The following is a 21222-nucleotide window of genomic DNA, read 5'->3' on the forward strand; positions in this document are numbered from 1 at the left end:
GTCACCTGTTGACATACGTGTCTCTCAGATTTCATAGGCACATACCATTTTTGTCTTGCTAAATCTTGCTAAACTGGAAAGTATCTTACCTTAATGTATAGCACATCTCACTTCAGTCATTTTCTGTGAAATCTCATTAACTAGGTACAACAGCGTGCAGATCTTGTTAACTTCGCATTTCATTGTAGCACAAATATTCTAAGATGTAACTACTTGTATGCTGGTAAAAACAGTTGAGCAGTTAGTTCTAATTTTTCTGGTAAACTAAGTTTCATGTCGTTGCATACTGTCATTTCATTCACTGAATTATATCACGCAGTTCATAAATTGATATAACATCTGATAGGATTTAAAAATATCTGGTGAGTCCACTCTTGTGTCCCAGAGTAGCTTTACAGAGCCGGTGTCCCTTGCAACTTTATAATTCTTGGTCACTGAATCCCTCATTAATGCAATGACATTAATGAAATTAAAATTCCTTACTATGATATAAATCATTTGAGGGTTTTTTTTTTTATACAGGAGAGATCATCAGATTCGTTGGGGTTATGGGATGCTGTTGCCATGTTGATTTGTATTGAATATAATGGTACTGTAATGATGCACCATTGATGCTCTCCCATTCACTGTGGCCGTATTGGAATGATGCACCACTGCTACACTCTTTTTCACTGTATTTATCCTGCATTGATGGACCTCTGGTGTTCTCTCATTGATTATAATGATGTTGCAGTCATGTACCACTGGTGCAGACATTCGTTGTAATAATGCAATGTGTACCATCTCTATAATGATCCAGTAGTGTACCACTGGTGCACTCATTCACTACAATAATGCGATGGTGTACCACCGGTGCACTCATTCAATGTAATGATGCTGCAGTGGTGTACCACTGGTGCACTCATTCACTATAATGTTGCTACAATAGTGTACTGTTGGTGCACTCATTCACTATAATGATGTGATGGTGTACCACCGCTGCACTCATTCAATGTAATGATGCTACAGTGGTGTACCACTGGTGTGCTCATTTGCTATAATGATGTAATGGTGTACCATCGCTGCACTCATTCACTGTAATGATGGTGCAAAGGTGTACCACTGGTGCATTCATTCACTATAATAATGCTAAAATGGTGTATCACTGGTGCACTCCTAGACTATAATGATGCAATGGTGTACCATTGGTGCACTCATTCACTATAATGTTGCTGCAATGGTGTACTATTGGTGCACTCATTCACTATAATGATGTGATGGTGTACCACCGCTGCACTCATTCAATGTAATGATGTTGCTGTGGTGTACCACTGGTGCACTCATTTGCTATAATGATGTAATGGTGTACCATCGCTGCACTCATTCACTGTAATGATGGTGCAAAGGTGTACCACTGGTGTATTAATTCACTATAATAATGCTAAAATGGTGTATCACTGGTGCACTCCTAGACTATAATGATGCAATGGTGTACCATTGGTGCACTCATTCACTATAATGATGCTGCAATGGTGTACCACTGTGCACTCACTCACTATAATGATGCTGCAGTGATGTATCACTGGTGAACTCATTCACTATAATGTTGCTGCAATGGTGTACCACTGGTGCACTCAGTCACTATAATGTTGCTGCAATGGTGTACCACTGGTGCACTCAGTCACTGTAATGATGCTGCAGTGGTGTATCACTGGTGCACTCATTTGTTATAATTATGCTACAGTGGTGTGCCAACCACTATAATAGTGCTGTAGTGATGCACCACTGCTACACTCTTATTCACTATATTGGTCCTGCAGTGATGCAGTTTAGCTGTCCTCCCATTCACTGCAGTGATGTTGCAGTGTTGTACCACTGGTGCATTGTCCTTCACTATAATGGTGTTGCAGTGATTCTACTGGTACACTGTCATTCACCTTAAAAGTGCCATAGTGATACATCATCACTGTACTCTAATTCATAGTGATACATCATTGGTGTACTCTAATTCATAGTGATACATCATTGGTGTACTCTAATTCCCTGTAATTGAATTCTTGTCTAACATCTGGTGTATGTTGTATGAATGTTCCAGCCATCATCTATACCCCATATTCTTTCATATTGGTGTCACACAGTCCACACCCTACTCTGATGTAAAGGAAGGGAGGAAACCTTCTCCATTTGGATACCACTACATCACATTATTCATAACTGCACACACCTAAGGGCTGAAGCCATTCAGATTCCTTGCATGTATTTGAGAATGTGAGCAAATCTAGAGACTCCAGCAGAAACCTGTGTGGAAACAGAGAGAGATCATGTAGAATCCACATAGAAGGCACCCTGGCCAAGGATTGAACCAGGGACATAAGCACTATGAGAGAGTAGTGCTTCTTGACAAGCACTTGACTACACACATGAGCATTCCATTTCTTTGACAGTCACAGGATAACATATGCAACATAGGTTCATAGGTGTTTACTAGGCTAATGACCACAAGGGCCTTTTTAACCCTAGCCATGCAGCCAAATCTCTGACACGTTCTGATACCCTTGACAGGTGTAAGCAAGGGACTGGGAGATGAACCATTTACATGTTACCTCTGTCTATTAGAAACATAGGTGCCAAACCAGGGATGAATTTCCAGTGAATTCCTGATACATTTCTCATTTTGAACATTGATGGAGCAAATGAAAACACTATACGTACACATTTACTACAGTACAGGTCTTTATTATTTTGTGAATATATCATTGCAAGAAAAATGTAACAAAGAATGTTTTACATGATACCTTTTACATCACTTTAGTCATAACTGCCCCTTATAATAGGTTTATGCAATTTCATTTCCTTTCCCCCATTTCATGATATACTATTTCTTTTACCTGCAATGCTATTTACACTGTGAGATTAACATTATTACATTTGCTGCAAACAATATTATTCCCTGAGACTACAACTGTTGCAACTGCTATGTTCTTCTTTCACTCCATCACCCTGGGCAGAGGTATTCTTCAAGACTGCTCCAGCTACCTGGAATAAAACTCCTTAATCCATCAGCAATTCTGTCAAACTTTTTTTAAAACATTTTTTCCTAAAGAAAATAAATGTAATTGTTTGAGAGAGACACACTTTGATTTCTGCCAAATTAACTATTTTATGCCTGTTATGGTAAACCATGTCACATCCATTCTTTATTCTGTTGTAGAATATCGGTTGGGGATGTGTCTCTGTTTGCTGCATGTCTCTACACATTAAATAAAAAAGTTCAGCAACATGTAATTTTCCTGCAGCATTCTCTCCTCTACAGACTACGGGGTTGTGTTTGATTCAGTTATTAAATGCAGCTTTGCTACTATGTTGCCGTTTGTAGCTGTTACTGCTATTTTGTGATTATCATTTACTCTTTCATCAGTTTTGTATAACACTCACATACCACACTTGAGCTTACCCACAATGTTACTTAATTACTCAGCATCATACCCACAATGTTAATTACTCAGCATCATACCCACAATGTTACTTAATTACTCAGCATCATACCAACAATATTACTTAATTACTCAGTATCATACCCACAATGTTAATTAATTACTCAGCATCATACCCACAATGTTACTTAATTACTCAGCATCATACCAACAATATTACTTAATTACTCAGTATCATACCCACAATGTTACTTAATTACTCAGCATCATACCCACAATATTACTTAATTACTCAGCATCATACCCACAATGTTACTTAATTACTCAGCATCATACCCACAATGTTACTTAATTACTCAGCATCAGTTGTACTAATCTGCTATTGTCAGTTTCAGTTTTGTTCTTCTATTATTTCCTGCTTTAATGTGTTGTTGTTGTTGTCTTTTGCCTTTTCCCGGTTAGGGGTTGCCACAGCGGAACTCTGGTCCACTAATGATTGGCAGTAGATTTTCACGAACGCCGAGGTGCCAGCTCGATGTTCAACCTTCACCTAAGGCATGCCCATTTACGCATGTCTTTCAAATGCCCACCCAACCGCGGGGAGGACATGCAGATTCCACACAGAAGACAATCCCCACACTCCAGCCGAGAATCGAATGGGAGAACCTCTTGCTGTGAGGCAACAATGCTACCGCTGCACGATTGTTTTAATTATGTTATGTTTATTTTCTTGCCTACATGGCCTATGTCATGGCTGAAAAGGGTCCCCAGACCATTAAATAAATAAATAAGTGCAATACAATACTCACATACCTGAAGCAGCTGATTGGCACAGTCATGATGCATAACCTAAGGAGAACTTGTAAAGCTCCATGTCCCAATTTTTTGTGGACCCCTATTTATGCTAAACCAATCTGGATGCACCAGTAGGCTACAGCCATGGATGAACAGAAACAGAAATCTGAAGGGACTGGCTTGAGAGCACAAAAGGGCGCCAAGAGTGTTTGAGCCCTTGATGGTAATATAGAAGTGTAGCTGGCTCAACAATAGACCTATAATGGTCCCACAAATCATCTCCCTATCCCCTCTTCTGCAAAACTTCCTGCAAACAGTACCCAAAAATCTCCATCCCTTTTACTGGCACACCAACCAAGTAGCCAAACACAGGCAGGACGTGACCACTCCTTCCTGACCCAGCCATTTAGGTTCTGTTTCTGTGCCCTGCCTCCAACCTTTGTTGCTTGCATTGTAGTTAAAAAAAAAACTAATAATAATAAAAAATACAAGTATTTTTTCTTTCAAACTGTAGCAAACTGTATGCTACAAATGTTTCAAACTGTTTGCTACAAATGTAGTAAATAATTACTTCAGTTAATGCCCTGTATAGAGCATTATGGCACTCATGTTTTATTAAAAAAAAAAAAACAACAAAAAAAAAAATGTTTTTACATTTAAACTGTAGAAAATAGTTGCTACAGTTTCTACCCTGCATGGAGCACTATCTCACTCAGGTTTTAGTTAAAAAAGATGTTTCTCTTTTAGACTGTAGCAAACTGTTTGCTACAAATGTAGCAAGCAGTTGCTACATTTTATATTCTGCACGTAGTGCTACAGTGCTCAGATTTAAATAAAAAAAAATATATATATATATATATATATATTTTACATTTAAACTGTAGCAAACTGCTTGCTACAGTTAGACGATACATGGAGCACTACAACACTCAGATTTGACTTCAAATGCAATACCAGGTTTTAAAATCTGGCATTGCACAAAGAGCAATCAGGATGATGGATGGCTGATTGGATTATGCTCTCTAACACCTTGCACCAGTGGCAGTTCCCCTTTTTCCTCAGATCCTTTGATAACCAAACTAATCAGATATAGTGAATAAAAATAAACAAGTTTCAAAGAATGCTTCTTCTCCAGTAATGTTTTTCTAAGGAGCTTTATTAGGATAAGCACTTTTGTTAATCAACTTCATCAGATCTAGGACAATCTATTTGTAATGTAATAATGTAACATTTCTATTCCTCCATGCCGCATTGAAGTCGTCTCTTTAAGCAACTATTGTAGCTCATTTCAAACAGTTAATTCTGCCTTTCTCATGCTATAGCTGCATGATTCTTGCAGCTCTGTGGTAGGCGACTATTCTTGGCCAATGCTTTTCATTATGATTTGTGGGACATATGCTGTAAAAGCATGGGTTTTGTCATAATTATGCAATGCAGTAAAATGGATTCCCCACTGCTGACCATTGGGTTCCATCAGTGGACAACCTGATGGGGTACAGATGAATAACATTTCCAGGTTCAGTATAAAATACTATTTTTTATTAACCTTTTATACAATCATCATCTTAATCCAGTTCAGGTTTGTAGGCAGCTGTTGTCTATCCCGATAGTCAGTGGGTACCAAGCAAAGAAATCAACCCTGGATAATGTAAACGTACTATTTATTTATTTATTTATTTTGCAAGATACATACTAACACATGCACATAGCTTACACACCTATAGGCAGTTCAGAGAATCACCGGTTCACCTGTTGTACATGTTTTGCATAGTGATAATTTATGCGGCTAGAGGAAAGACATTCAGACTCCACACTGAAGGCACCCCAGTCAAGAACCAGAGAAAAAAGCACTGGAATGTAACAACATGAAATGCTGACCACTTTGCTGCCCTAAAAATATTTTTCTTTATTAAATACAAGTGCTGTACATAGTAATACCAAATACCTTAATGTGTCCTCACAACTAAGGGCACTTGTACACCTCTGTGTGTCATTGTCTTGTTAAATCAGACCATAAATCAGAGATTTTTTTCCTTTGAAACTAACATTTTTTTGTTAAATTAGAGCATAAATCAGAGACTTTTTCCTTTAAAATCAGTTGTAGTCCTCCCTCCAAATGCATCTGCATTTAAGTACTTTTCTTGCATACTGATTTATTTTGAACCTTTGGATTCATCATCACTTCTTGAGTGGGAGATTTTAATTAAACTATTGCTACAGTCCCATTTAATGTGACACAACCAACTTGTAAAATGCACTACATGTTGAGTGGTTACTCCATTTGTGATACATCTGCAGGATGGGTTCCTTAAGTGGTGGCAGGTACAGTTATGTTATGCCTTATGGGGTACTCAAACAACAGTGTTTTTTTATACAATACAATTATATTTTTGTCACTATACACATGCTATGGGAACACAATAAGGTTCAAGCAAGGAGATTTTTGCATACCCATCACATCAGATGTGACACTGTGTCATTAGTGTGGTAGTTGGCTTAGAGGATTAAGGAGCTTGTTAACACACTGTTTCCTGTGGTCCAGAGGTGCAAGGTTTGATTCCCTCAGCTTCCACTGCCTAACTGTGTGACTGAGCAATTCACTTAACCAGACATGGCTGCTGGGCTGAGTGATAAAAATGTCCTTGGAGGTCAGTGCTCTACTAAATGCAAATAAAAAGAAATCATTAGAATACTGTGATACTTCCCAGATTTGAATATTGGGATATTTCCTCTGCACTCCTACATTATGTTTTGGAAATCCCATTCTAATTATGTTAACAGGAACTGTATCTCATGTACCTCAGCACTGCTTCACACATGGGGAGGGGGCAAAACTTTAATTTTGCTTTATGACAGATGATTTTGCTATCCTGTTGGTAGTTGCTAAACATTGTTTCACAGACACAATTCAGCATTTCTCAAAATGTCATAAAAAGTACATTATTTATCAAAAAGGTTATTTATTTATCTCTTTGTTTTCCTTATATTTATTGAGTAGGACACCCAGCATCTCTAGCAATTGGAACCACCTATGATCTAATGATAGGTGGCCAGTAGTTTCATCTTGTACCCCCGATTACCCCATGGCAGTGTCTCCCCCAGATTACCCCATGGCAGTATCTCCCCCGATTACCCCATGGCAGTGTCTTCCCCAGATTACCCCATGGCAGTATCTCCCCCTGATTACCCCATGGCAGTGTCTTCCCCAGATTACCCCATGGTAGTGTCTCCCCTAGATTATCCCATGGCAGTGTCTCCCCCAGATTACCCCATGGCAGTGTCTCCCCCAGATTACCCCATGGCAGTGTCTCCCCCCGATTACCCCCATGGCAGTGTCTCCCCCAGATTACCCCATGGCAGTGTCTCCCCTGGATTACCCCATGGCAGTGTCTCCCCTGGATTACCCCATGGCAGTGTCTCCCCAGATTACCCCATGGCAGTGTCTCCCCCAGATTATCCCATGGCAGTATCTTCCCCAGATTATCCCATGGCAGTGTCTCCCCCAGATTATCCCATGGCAGTGTCTCCCCCAGATTATCCCATGGCAGTGTCTCCCCCAGATTACCCCATAGCAGTGTCTTCCCCAGGTTATCCCATGACAGTGTCTCCCCCAGATTATCCCATTGCAGTATCTCCCCCAGATTATCCCATGGCAGTGTCTTCCCCAGATTACCCCATGGCAGTGTCTCCCCAGATTATCCCATGGCAGTGTCTCCCCCAGATTACCCCATGACAGTGTCTCCCTCTTTCCATCATGGTTTTAATCTGTGTAGTATGTCATTCTTGGGATAGCAAGTAGTAAGGTGGCATTTGGTGATTAGGTGGACAGTGAACATTGTATTACTCGAAGCTGCATTTTTTTATGTATGCTTTTTACTGTACCACAAGTCATCATAAGTCAGTTTCATTATAACTTCATTCTCTCTGTATTGTGATGTCAGCAGTGGACCCCCTCTCCCTGCCACCTGTGGTAGGCTGATAAAGATTGCCAAATCTTATCAAGATGTCTGAGCCTTCACTCAAAGGGAGAAGAGGTTGTCTTTAGTCCCTTGACTCTCAGTCAGCAACTCTCCAGTACATGGGCAGCAAACCAAGCCCCATTTCCCAGTAATGCAGGGAATGGTTCAGCATAGAAACACTGTTCTAAAATACAGATATTGTTCAACAATAACAAAGTACATCTTCTATGTTTACCTCCCAGAACATCAAAAACTATAACACAGAAAAATACAAACTTATTGTAAGCATTTCTAAAAACATTGCAGTTTATAAAGCCAATAACACTGCTGGTCAAGCACTATTCTCTTGCACCATAGCCAAATTATGGAACTCCCTCCTACCCACAATTACCTCCATACCATCATGCACCCACTTCAAAACTTTACTAAAAGCGCACCTAAAAACATGCTGGCTATGCCCTTGCAACTCCCACCCTATTATCACCCACCCCATCCAACCACTACCTTTCTTTCCACTCCACTAACTACCTTGATTATAGCAAGCTCAGATGCTCATAAGCCAGTACTTATTATACAGCAGGAACTTCTTGTAACATTTGTTAATGTCTGTTATGTACTTCACAGATGAAGATTCTAGTTGTCTACTGATGTACTATGTTCTTCATCTGTAAATATGTTGTAAGTAAATTGCTATGTAAATTGTTAATCGCTATGTAATCCAATGTAACTACTGTCTGTTTATTTTAACTGTAGAGCTTTTCTCCCCGGACCTCCACTAAAAATGGACCTACGTCCAGTCGGACACTCCCGGTCAACAAATATAAATAAATAAATAATTAAATAAAGTAAAAATGTAGATCTTTCTCTGGCAACTCCTAATTACAGCATCTAGTGTAAACTTGCTTTCTCTACACTGTCCTGCATTAACAGCCTTGTTCACTAAAGCTACACAGAGAATTCTAGACCACAGAAGTGGTACTCCAACATAATTTTTACTACTAATGTCTTCCGCTGTGTTTTCTGCTGATATATGTCTTCAGACAGGTGAGAAAGAGGTTAGCGAGACAGTGAGAGTACTGAGGTGAATAGCATACAACACTGCTAAGAAGCAAAACCTACTCTTTTAACAAAAGTATTATATCTTTTGTTCCCCCACTGTAGTGTCAGCAACCATAAGCTGAAATACAGATTGATGTATAGCGTCATTTGTGTTTCAAGCTCACAGAACTAGCCAGTTGTTGAAGTCAAGACACATGTGGTGGCCACCATTTTGTTTGCTATCTAAAGCAAAGAATAGAGTCAAATTTTTTTCTAAATTTGTGTTTTCTAAAGAAGAGAAAAAGATGTGCAATTATTGCCAGTTTCTGCTAGCAGTCCAACTGTGGATATCCAAACCTTGCCTCCCAGGAGAACACCAATCTTTTTCATCAAACTGGAAACGCATGCTGAACACTTACTGTTGTATAACATATTTCTAAGGGAAGCTCTGATTCTGTGTATTTTTATAGGCTTTGCAACGGTTTTTGCCATTTTTCAGTCGAAATTTTTGTAGTGCTGTTATGATCCCTACCATTTGAACTGTAGCACCATCATACTAGAAAGCATATCTGTGAATCAAAAGGTGTTTAAGCAAAACTGCTTAGTTGTTGAAATTAGCCTGGGTGTCAGATTTTGCAAATACCATTTTAATGCTTTTTTTCTTTCCAAAAAATTAACTCCAAGTTCGCACTACAGCTGGGACAAGACAAAACCCTAATCCCCCTAGTACTGCAATCTCAGACACCAGGTACTGCAATGCTTCAGTGATGTGACACTTGCAGCTTCTGTCTCAATGTGTTTTGTGTCAACAATATGAGCAGTTGATAATTTAAAGTAGAACCACACACAGGTTCATAGATTGTTACTAGGTAATGACCCAGGGGGCCTTTCTAAGCCTGGCCATGTTTTCCCGAAAGAATAATGATGTCTGGTATCCAAATAGGATGTTGACGGTCAGGCATATATAAGCTACCTCTGTCCATAAGGGACAATGAGTGCCACACCTGGTGTAAATTTCTTATTCCCCATCCACTGGTCTAGGTTGCACTTAAACTAGATAACAGACAAATTCAGCTTCACATGGATGGGAAGCCTGTTCTATAGGCAGGAAAGTCTCTGGGACACACATCCGTCTCTCCAGCATGTTCTGTTTAAGTCACAGACAAAATCCAGATCCCTAGACATTGTATTTCTGCTGCTGTTTGACTTATGAATCTCCTGCATATTTATAAGTCTGGGGTTTGTGGATGCCTTTTGAGCCAAGCATAGCTCACCTCTCAGCAGTCTATAGGAGCCTGAGTGGACAGAAAGGGATTTAAAGTGCTCTGCATAAAGCAAGTTTGATATGCCTTGTATTCTTTTTGTAAGGAATCTCTGAGGTCACTCCAGTTGCTGCATATGCCTTCTCAGGTACATACCGAAGGAAGACTTGCACTATGATTGGTCTGATAAGGGCAGAGTGCAGTGGGATAATGACCTCTTTCGATGCAGATGCCATGCTCTTACTTATAAATTGTACAACATAAAAGATTTCCTCAACAATGTGTGTAGTAGTCAAAGATAAGGCTACTGTCTATGTACATACCCAGATCCCTGACCACTGAGTCAAGTCTTACGGGCATATTATCAACATGATAATTAACCAGGATTGTTGACTTCCTAAAGGGTACAATTATGCATTTCTTACTATTAAGTTTAAGACCATGGCTTTGGCACTATTTTTTAGTCAGAGATGGGCTTTCTTGAAGAATGCTAGTGTCTGCAGGGGAGTCAATGATAACTCCCAGCTTGCAATCATATGGAAACATATACAGCTGTAAGCCTTCAGTGTTTACTTCCATTTCAGAGAAACAGATGTAAAAAAAGAGCGGGCCCAGTACCAACCCCTGGGGGACTCTGCAAGTGACTGACCTCCTGGTGGAGGTGGCCTCACCAATTTTGACCTCCTAGGTCCGATCCGTGAGTCAGATAGCTATCCAGCATGTAATAAAAGGGGTTATACCTAAATTAGTGAGCTTGTCTATAATGCCTGAACTGGGTATTGCATCAAAAACCATGGCCATGTTGAGGTAAGCTGTGTGTACAATCTTGCCTTCATCAAATGCTTTGGTGGCCCTCTTAAAAAAGTCCACCAGATTTAATAAGCATGACCTTCCTTTAACAAAGCCAAACTGTGATTCGTCCAGCATTTGCTAGTTACCTATGTCCTCATTTATCATGTCCATGATGATTCTTTCCATGGTCTTATATATGAGGCTGCCTGGTCAGATTTATGGGCCTGTAGTTACCCTGATCAGAAGCTGGACCTCCTTTGTGCATGGGCATGACACTAGCCATCTTCAACTCTTTGGGCACAAAACCTGACTGAAGGCTGCAGTTGAAAAGTGATTCAAGTGGACCAGAGAAGTCATGTTTCGTGCTATGTATTAAGCATCCCAGGTTGTTATCAGGGTCCATCGATGCAGTCTATTTGGCCTTGTAAAGTGCATCAATGACCTGTTCCTTAGTAATGGTTGGGCAGATTTGGTATGTGGTATTTCCTTTGGACTATCACAGGGGTATACATTTTTTGCTAAACCTGTCAGCCCAAAGGTTGTGAATGGCCACCAGTTGAGTGTGGGTGATGCCATTTACAATACGTTCTGCTTACCACTGCACATTTCCCCTGAGGTTACAGACTTGGCTGTAGAAAGCTCTGTGGTTGTCCTTTGCCTTAGATGCTGTTTTTTCTTTGAATCTAGCCTTTGAAGTATTAATTAATCCTCTTAGCTGCCTGTTTGGATTGGTGAGGAGTCATTTAGCATGTATGGCTTTGTTCCTCCTACTACACTTGGCCAATATTTTTTTTCTCTTGTATAACCGATTGATACTGTAATTCCACCACAGTGGCTTGAGTTTGTCATATTCTTAATATGGGAGGGCACAGATCATATCAATATGGCTGTACAGGAATTTTGTAAATAGCTCAGAATATGCTATAGTTTTTATTGAGTTTGGGGGTGCTTGGAATTTAGTCAAGCTGTTGCTTAGTAGACAGAGGTTAGCCTTGGAATAGTTCCTAAAGGTTTTTGCTTTCGCTGGATCCCCAGATTTAATTTTTATTTCAAGCAGTACTTCCATATGGTCAGATCTGATGAGCAAAGATATGACATTGGGTGTGGGACATCAGCCCCAATGGGTAATTTTCAAAAATGTTACCCCTTGTTGAATGATGGAATTTGTCCTAGTCAGCAAGATGAATGTATAAAACAAACTTTATATAATATTAAATGCAATTCAGATGCAGAACAAGATGGTCTTAATGGGTACTTTTTGAAAAGGATTGTAGAGGGACTGATTCCTTTATTCCAAAAGACATTTAGGGAAGCATATGTGCCCAATTTATGGAAAGAAGCAATTGTGGTCCCAATTTAAAAAAGTAAAGCAGGCCATTTGGTGATAAATTATAGACCAGTCAGCCTCACTTGTATGCTGGACAAGTGTTTTGAAAGGCCATTATATCGGACATTCAATCAAATGTTAGATTTTAGTATTGACTTGTATCAACATGGATTCTTCACAGGTAGATCATGTATAACTAACTTGATAAGTTTGTATGAGAATGTCATTGGCTCTCTGGACAAAGACCTAGCAGTGGACATAGTCTTCCTGGATTTTGCTAAGCTGTTTGATACTGTTCCCCATGTGGCAATAATAAATAAACTTAAAAAAGTGGATATGAATGGACACGTTAGGTAGGTCTGAATGGACACGTAGTTAAGTGAGTATGAATGGGACACATGGTTAACTGGGTATGAATGGACACATGGTTTGGTGGGTATGAATGGACATGTGGTTAGGTAGGTACGAATGGACACGTGGTTGGGTGGCTATGAATGAACATGTGGTTTGGTGGTTATCTCACTATTTGTCAGACAGAAGATACAGACTGAGTATTAATATTTCCTTTTCTGTTTAGAAATTTATGGTAAAAGGTATATACCACAAGGCGCAGTCCTGGGGCCACTGCTGTTTGGCCAGGTAATGCGAGAATGTCCAAGCTCAGAATCAGTGTGGCTGTGTAAATTTGTGGATGATATTAAGAGAGGAAGAATGGTTATTAATATTAATGATTTGCACCAACTTCAAAACTATCTAGATGGCTTATATGAGTGGGTTATGTCGGTAGGTATGAAGTTTAATGTTATCTTGTACCTTGGAAAGAGTAATTATTGCTACTGATATACTTTAGATAATCATGTTTGTGTACCTTTTTCTGTAACAAGGGATTTGGGTACAGTGATAGATTCTGATTGAAATTTGAGGCAGATGTAACAGATATTGTTAGAAAATGTTAAGGACTTATTAAAAATATTATTTATTGCTTTTCTAGTAGAGATACACAAGTATTACTTAAGGCATATATTACTTATATATGACGAATTATGAAATATGGAAGGTCCTTTTGTGTGTTAAGTATTACACAAATAAATATGTTAGAATGTATACAAAAACTTTTACTAGGCTGACTGAATGCTGTAAGGAATTGCCCTATAAATAAAAATTTGAATGTTTGTCCCTCCGTTCTATATAGGTTTTTGAGAGGTGATCTGAGTTTAATGTATAAATGTTTTAAAGAACTGTAATATGGCTGCAATATTGGCCCTAATTCCAAAAGTCTTGCACACTTACACTAAGAGCAAGCTGAGAGCAGGTGTTTTTGAATTTGGTCGCCGTAGTAACCCTATTTAAAGACGGGCATTACACTGAAGTAATTCACTTACACTGAGAGAAGGTCTTTTGGAATGAGGACTGACTTACACCAAGACCGAATCTTTTTGAATCTGGCCCATTGGATATTAATTTTGTTGACCATGATTTAAATACTGGGAACAATAATTTACTGCTTTAATTTGCTTATTGCTATTTCAAAGTTAAAAAGTTCTTTTTTTTTTCACTTAAAAACAGGTAGGATTTGGAATTTATCACCTTGAGAAGTTAGATTAGCAAATGAGCTAAAATCCTTTAAGACACTTTTAGATAGTTGGTTTTCAAATATATACTATGAATCGGACAGTTATAAGGCAAACTCAAAAATGGCCTGTATAGGCCCAGGGTTTGTTAATAAAATCAATGGGTCATTGAATCAAAACACATTGCTACATGATATTGCATTTATCTTGTTTTAATGATGGTATATGTGTATTATCTACACGTTATGTGTATTAATAACTGTATTAATATATGTATTCATAGTATATTATGATGTCAACTTCATATATATATATATATATATATATATATATATATATATATATATATATAAAAAAATTTTTCTGTTTTATTTTAGTGAACTTTTCTCTCTGAACCTGCTCTGAAGATGGATAAAATTATCTAGTCAGAGTTTCTCAATAAACAAATGTTAAATAAATAAATGATAAATACACATGATGACTTGAGATCTGCCCTCACCTCAGAGAAGACATGCATCTATCCGATGCAAATGCTGCTCTCCAGCTTCCACTAAAAAGCAATACAATGCCAAGAAAGTTCATTCCCTTCCCCAAGGTGGGTGACATAGCTGTTGACTGCTTAAACCCATCCCCCCAACAAGCCCTAGAACTTTGCTGGCAGTTAGTTGACCTGAGGACACCATTGTCACATGTATGCCTTGCCTCTGCCCTCCTTGATTGTGTTTTGCATAAGAAATCACCAGTCACCTCCATGCCAATAGTAATAAAAAAATGTTAGTGGTGGAGAGGTAGAGGACTTGCCAAACTGCAAAAAAAAAAAAAAAAAAAAAAATTGCAAGTTTCTATTGGAGAAAGGAAGAAGTTTGGGTTTGTAGTTCAATCCTCAGGTATGACTGGAGCAAACAGGTGAGACAGCAAAACTTGGGTTTTTACAGAGTCTAATTACTGCTTAATGCACCACCTCTTAAATACCCATCCTGCACCCATTTTTTTAATAAAGCGATAATAATGAGCAAATAATAAATAAAGACGTACGCTGATTATACAAAATCAGTTTTGGACTGAGACTAAACTGTCTGTAATACTTGTGCACACAAAGGAGTGTAGAAAGAATATGTCAAAACTGCTGGAAAAACACTGACTTCACAGAAGTTATGAGTTTGCATTTAACCTAGAAATCATAAGCTTGGAACACTTGCAATTTTAATAATTTTGACCTGAAGCTTACAACACACCCATATACGCAGAACACCTCAAAGATGTCATTCTGTGGTTTTGGACCCAAATTATGATTTTTTTTTAGCAATCAGAAAGGAGATTCAAGGGTGTATTGTACAAAAGTTACCCCAAGAGGGAAACATTTCATTAGTTTTGTTCATGCCTGTTCAGCAGAAAATGATTGTGATGAAATCTGTAGCAGATAGTAATAGACCACAAATGCTGTGTTTGCATTCATCAGAAATATGATCTTATAAATTTGCTGATATTTTCACTCGCAACTTTTAGCTCAACTATTCCTGTACAGCACCTTACAAATAGTCATATCTGTCATTTCTACTTTTACAAGGCTCTCCGTAAACGTGATAGTAAATGTCAGGGCACAAAGCAGAATTACCTCGCTTTTGACAAATGCTTGTTTTGTTTCTTCTCTAGTGAAATATTCTGTAACAAACAAGGAACTATATTGCAACAAAATGAAATTATCGTGTTTAAAAAACTGGCTGAAACCCTGAGGACTATAGCTGAAGAAGGAGCTGAGGCTTTTTACACAGGATCACTGGCCTCTAACATTGTCCAGGACATCCAGAAGGAAGGTAGGTTGCTCATGTGACAACTCTGACAAATATGTGACATGCAGTGATACGGTCATTGGGAGAACAAGGTATTTATAGGAGGAGACCAGTCAATAACACATTCAAATGATAGTTAATAAAGTTATAAAACCCCTTCAAAGTACTGAGGCTATACTGACATTCCCGAGAAATCATTCACATGCTCATTGCATTAGCCCTTGGTTTCACAATTTTAAGGCATGGAGTTAGAAATTGGAAAAAGTACCTGGTATTTTATTTATTTATTTTATTTTGTTTGTTTGTTTATTTATGTATTGTCTTTGTTTACTGTGAGAGGCTGTCTGAGCAGCAGATCCCTTTTTTTCAGCATAGGCCTAGGGAGAAAAGCTCTAGAAAACACACTTAGTAACATAACATACACAATTAGTTATGTAATAAAAACATACATTCACATGTATCCCTCTCTTCTATATATATATATATATATATATATATATATATATATATATATATATATATATATATATATATATATATATATTCACATGTATCCCTCTCCTATATATATATATATATATATATATTCACATGTATCCCCCTTATATATCTATATATCTATATATATATATATATATATATATATATATACATTTTCACATGTATCCCTCTCCTATATATATATATATATATATATATATATATATATATATATATATGTATATTCACATGTATCCCTCTCCTATATATATATATATATATATATATATATATATATATATATATATATATATATATATATATATATATTCACATGTATCCCTCTCCTCTCTCTCTCTCTCTCTCTCTATATATATATATATATATATATATATATATATATATGAATGTGTCTTTCGGCTTTTCCCAGTTAGGGGTCGCCACAGCGGAACTCCAGTCCGCTAATGATTGGCAGTTGATTTTTACATACCAAGTTGCCAGCCCTGACGCACAACCTTCAACGAAGGTAAGCCCATTCATGCATGTCTCCACACAGAAGATGCTCTAGCTGAGAATCGAACCAGACAGTGTCTTACTGTGAGGCGACAATGCTATATATATTCACATGTATCCCTCTCCTTTTCTATATTTTTACTCTATTACCCCACCTCTTTACCCACCATACATCTCTACTTCTCCTTACTAACCAATACTCTCCTACATTATTTTATTTACCTCACCTATAGCTCCACCTCCCTGCACTCCTTTATTTATTTATTTAAGTCTGATGACCAGGGAAGTCCACTGGCAAAAAGAGCCCATTTTCAGTGGCGGCCCAGAGAGAAAAGCTCTACAATAATTGCAGGTGACATTTCACATGTTATAAAAAGACATAGTTCATACAGCTAATTAAACATTTACAGATAAGCTCCATGATATTTGCAATTGGCTTGTCACAATCTTACAAAAATTAAAATACATGATTCAATACAGAAATTTCAATATTTACATAAAGTGAATATTTTTGTGATAAACTCAATTGTAGGTTTAACATTTCAAAATATATAGCTACTAGCCATTAGTATGTTAGGAAAATATTATGCATGGAGAGGGTAATATTATATTTGAGACTGGAGAGTATAGTACAATAGATATTAGAGAAAAAATTAGTTTTTAGTAGGGGAGGGATTGTTTTGGGTGGGATGAAGTAATAGTAGAGGTAGTTGGATGAGTCAGTGCAAGATGGAATTGGGGGGTTAAGTTGGAGCATGGCAAAGGCATTCCCATTTGGAGGAAAGATGAAAGAGGTTGGTCAGACATTCCCACTCTCCAACAGTTCCAATGTACACCCATTACTCTGAATCCCTCACTTATACTGACAACAGCCCACATCTTTATAACAACTCAACCTCTCTCCTCATACCTTTCAAACACATGCGCACCTACTATCCTAACTGCTCAGCTTTCAGATATCAAAAACTGATTAACAAACTTAGACATTTTCTATTACACTCTGTAACATATAGTAAGCTCCAGGCCGACATCCATCCCAACCCAGGTCACAATAATAACTTCCCGTCCTGCCTACAATCTTCGGTACCTATCACTCCAACAAATTCTATTCTATCTACTACACACTCCCATCCCTATCCCCCTTTTCTAAAACCTGCTCTTTACCAACTTCAATCTCCGCAGCATAATAAAAAAAGCTAGTGGATTCCATGCTGCCCTAGCCACCTACTCACCAGACATAGCTGTGATAACTGAAACCTACTTAAACCCCACATTAAAGACGCAGAAGTTATCTCAACCGGCTATAACATCATTAGACTACACATGTTAAACAGAAAAGGTGCTGGAGTCACCATAATGTTTAAGGGCACCCTCAAAGTTGTACAACTAAACTGTGCTCCTCCTGACCTACCAAATTCTGAAATCCTAACTACTCACCTTGAAATCAACCCAAACAAAACAATAATTATCACAGCCACCTATCTTCCTCCAGGCAATAACCCTCCCCCTCACTGAAAGTCTACTTTCTTGGGCGTCTAACAATTTCAACCAAGAAACTATCATTTCTTGGTGATTTCAACTTTGATTGGCACTCCTGCTCATCTAGTAACCCTTCTCACATCCTAACCTCTTCAACTTCACCCAAGCCATAACCTGTCCAACTCGCAGAGACCAACATACCAAAAAGCAGTCAACATTAGATTGAATATTGGCCAACATACCTAACCTAAGTTACCTAGCCGGTTGCCTTCCAGACTCCCTCAGGGACCATTCTCCAACCTTTCTATACAGGAAATGTGTACATACTCAAAGCAACATCACTTACAAATTCATCCATTGCAAGAACATTTTCTCCCTTCTACTTTTAACCTACTACTCCAACAACGTGACTAGACACCACTTAAAAGTCTCCAACTAGACCTGCCTGTTCAGTATTTCAACAATCATCATCATCATCATCAGCCCCCTTTTTCCCATTTTTTTTCTACAAGGGGTCAGAGTATCATGTTAACTGTCACCAACTCTCTCGATTCAGTGCCACACTCCTGCCTTCTTCAACACTCATGCCTGACTGTCACAGATCTTCTTTCACACAATCCATCCACCTCTTTGCTGGATGTCCTCGCTTCCTCTTACCTTCTTCCTGTCTGTCCAAAATCATCTTTGCCAGATTGTCTTCTGCTTTTTTGCACATGTCCAAACCACCGTAACCTGTTCTCTTTGATCTTTTCTGCAATTGGAGCTACTTTGGCTTCTGCTGTTATGTCCTCATTTCTTTGTCTGTCCCACAGTGTGCATCCTATCACCTTTCTCAGGCACTTCATTTCCATCACCTCTAGTTTCTTCAGCTGTTCTGCCTTTTCTGCCCAGGTTTCTGTACCATACAGTAGTAGTGGTCGCACCACTGTCTTGTACACCTTAAGTTTCAGCTTCTTTCGCATTCTTCTCTTATAGGCTACACCTAACACTTTGTGCCAGTTGGCTGTAGCCCCTCTGATTTTAGCTTTGACCTCTTCATTCAGACTCCCCTTCTCCTCTACCACCCTTCCCAGATACTTGAAGCTGTTTACCTGCTCCACTATCTTCCCTTCTATCTCTAATCTAAGCTTCTTCTGATTTCCTCAATTTGTTGCCATTACCACTGTCTTATCTGTGCTTAGTTTCATCCCATGTGCCTTCAGTTTTGCATTCTATTCTCCTATTCTTTGCTAAAGTTCTTGCTCAGAGTCTGCCTGTACTGCCACATCATCTGCATACAGCAGCTTTGTTGATCTGTCCCCTCTGACCTGTTTGCTAATGTAGTCCATCACCAGTATGAACAGCAGTGGGCTCAGAGCTGAACCCTGGTGTAGACCCACTCCCACTGGGAACCCCTCTGTGAGGCTGAACACTGTTCGTACTTGAGTCACTGGATCATTGTACATAGCCTGCACTAATTCTACCAATGTTTCTGGGACTTCAAACCACTGCAGTACTGCCAGATCAGCTTTCTTGGGACCTTGTCATATGCTTTCTCCAAGTCTAGGAATGCCCAGTTGGACTCTCTCCTCATCTCTAGCTTCTTCTCAAGTATCTGTCTCACTGCAAATATCGGGTCAGTTGTGCTGCATCCACGTCTGAATCTGAAATGCTAATCTCCCATCTTACATTCTACTACTCTGCGTATCCATTTATCAATCAGCGTCTCCGGAACTTTCATGCAATGTGATAGGAGTTTGATGCCTCTGTACTGCCAACAGTTGTGGATGTCCCCTTTATTCTTGTACACTGGTACAAGTATGCTTATTCTCCAGTCATCTTGGATACACCTTTCTCTATACACTGCTATTAGTACCCTCAGGAGCCATTTCTCCCCTTAAAACCAAGATAAAGACATTCTTCCTCCTGGTTATAATATACTTCAACAAAATTGCTTAAAGAAAAAAGGTGGAGGTGTTGCTTTAGTTTACTTTAACTACCTCACTCTCTCCCTTCCTAAAGAACCAAGTCCCTCCTTTACACCTGTTAAAATACTAATAGCAAACCTCAAACCCAGTGACTTTACTACCATCACAGTAGTAGCCATATACATTCTACCAGGGGTCAACATCACCTTAATGGAAAATATACTGTCATATCTCTCCCTAAATCTCCCTAATGAAACTATCCTTCTTGGTGACATAAACATTAATTGGCATAACCTTAATAATCCAAACCATCCAAAACACATAAACCTCAATGGATTTACACAACTAATCTCCAAACCTACCCATACTAATAACTCTCATTTTTCAAGCTCCTTGATTGACTGGATACTTATTTCTAACCCCAGGAAATACCAGAACCCTGAAACACTACCTGATGCCCTGAGCAACCACTCACCTATAAAAGTGCTACAATATATCACACACCTCCCCAAACCACATCGGCTTATCACCTGCCACAAACTTTCAACCTTTAACCCAGACACTTTTAAAACCCTCCTCTCTAGAATTAACTGGAATTTCCTTACTGAGCTCCCACTCAATGAAGTAGTAAATGCCTTTAACTCAACTTTCCTAAATATTTTAAATTCTCTAGCCCACACCAAGAAAAGTTTGATTAAAGGCAAAGATTTTACCCTGGCAAACTAAAACCACCCGCACCCTTATGAAATCCAAGATAGAACATGGAAAACATGAGTAGAAACCAAACTTCCAGCTGACCTCCTAAAGTATAAAGAACTTAGAAATCAGACAAAAAAACTCATCAACAAAGACAAAAAGACCTTTATTATAATCCCCCCAAAACATTAAAATCGGAT

General features: G+C 38.6%; 1 protein-coding gene across 1 annotated transcript in view; it reads left to right on the plus strand.

Moving 5' to 3' along the window:
- The window catches only part of GGT1 (gamma-glutamyltransferase 1), a gene marked incomplete in the record, with an annotated part of 1527627 nt that overhangs the window by 1234266 nt on the left and 272139 nt on the right, over positions 1–21222 (plus strand). The window contains 1 exon segment of the mRNA XM_044068834.1: positions 15811–15971. Coding sequence (XP_043924769.1) covers positions 15811–15971 — 161 coding nt within the window.

The sequence above is a fragment of the Protopterus annectens genome, chromosome 4.part0 (genome assembly GCF_019279795.1).
Source record: "Protopterus annectens isolate FY-2018-M chromosome 4.part0, PAN1.0, whole genome shotgun sequence".
NCBI classification, from domain to species: Eukaryota; Metazoa; Chordata; order Ceratodontiformes; family Protopteridae; genus Protopterus; species Protopterus annectens.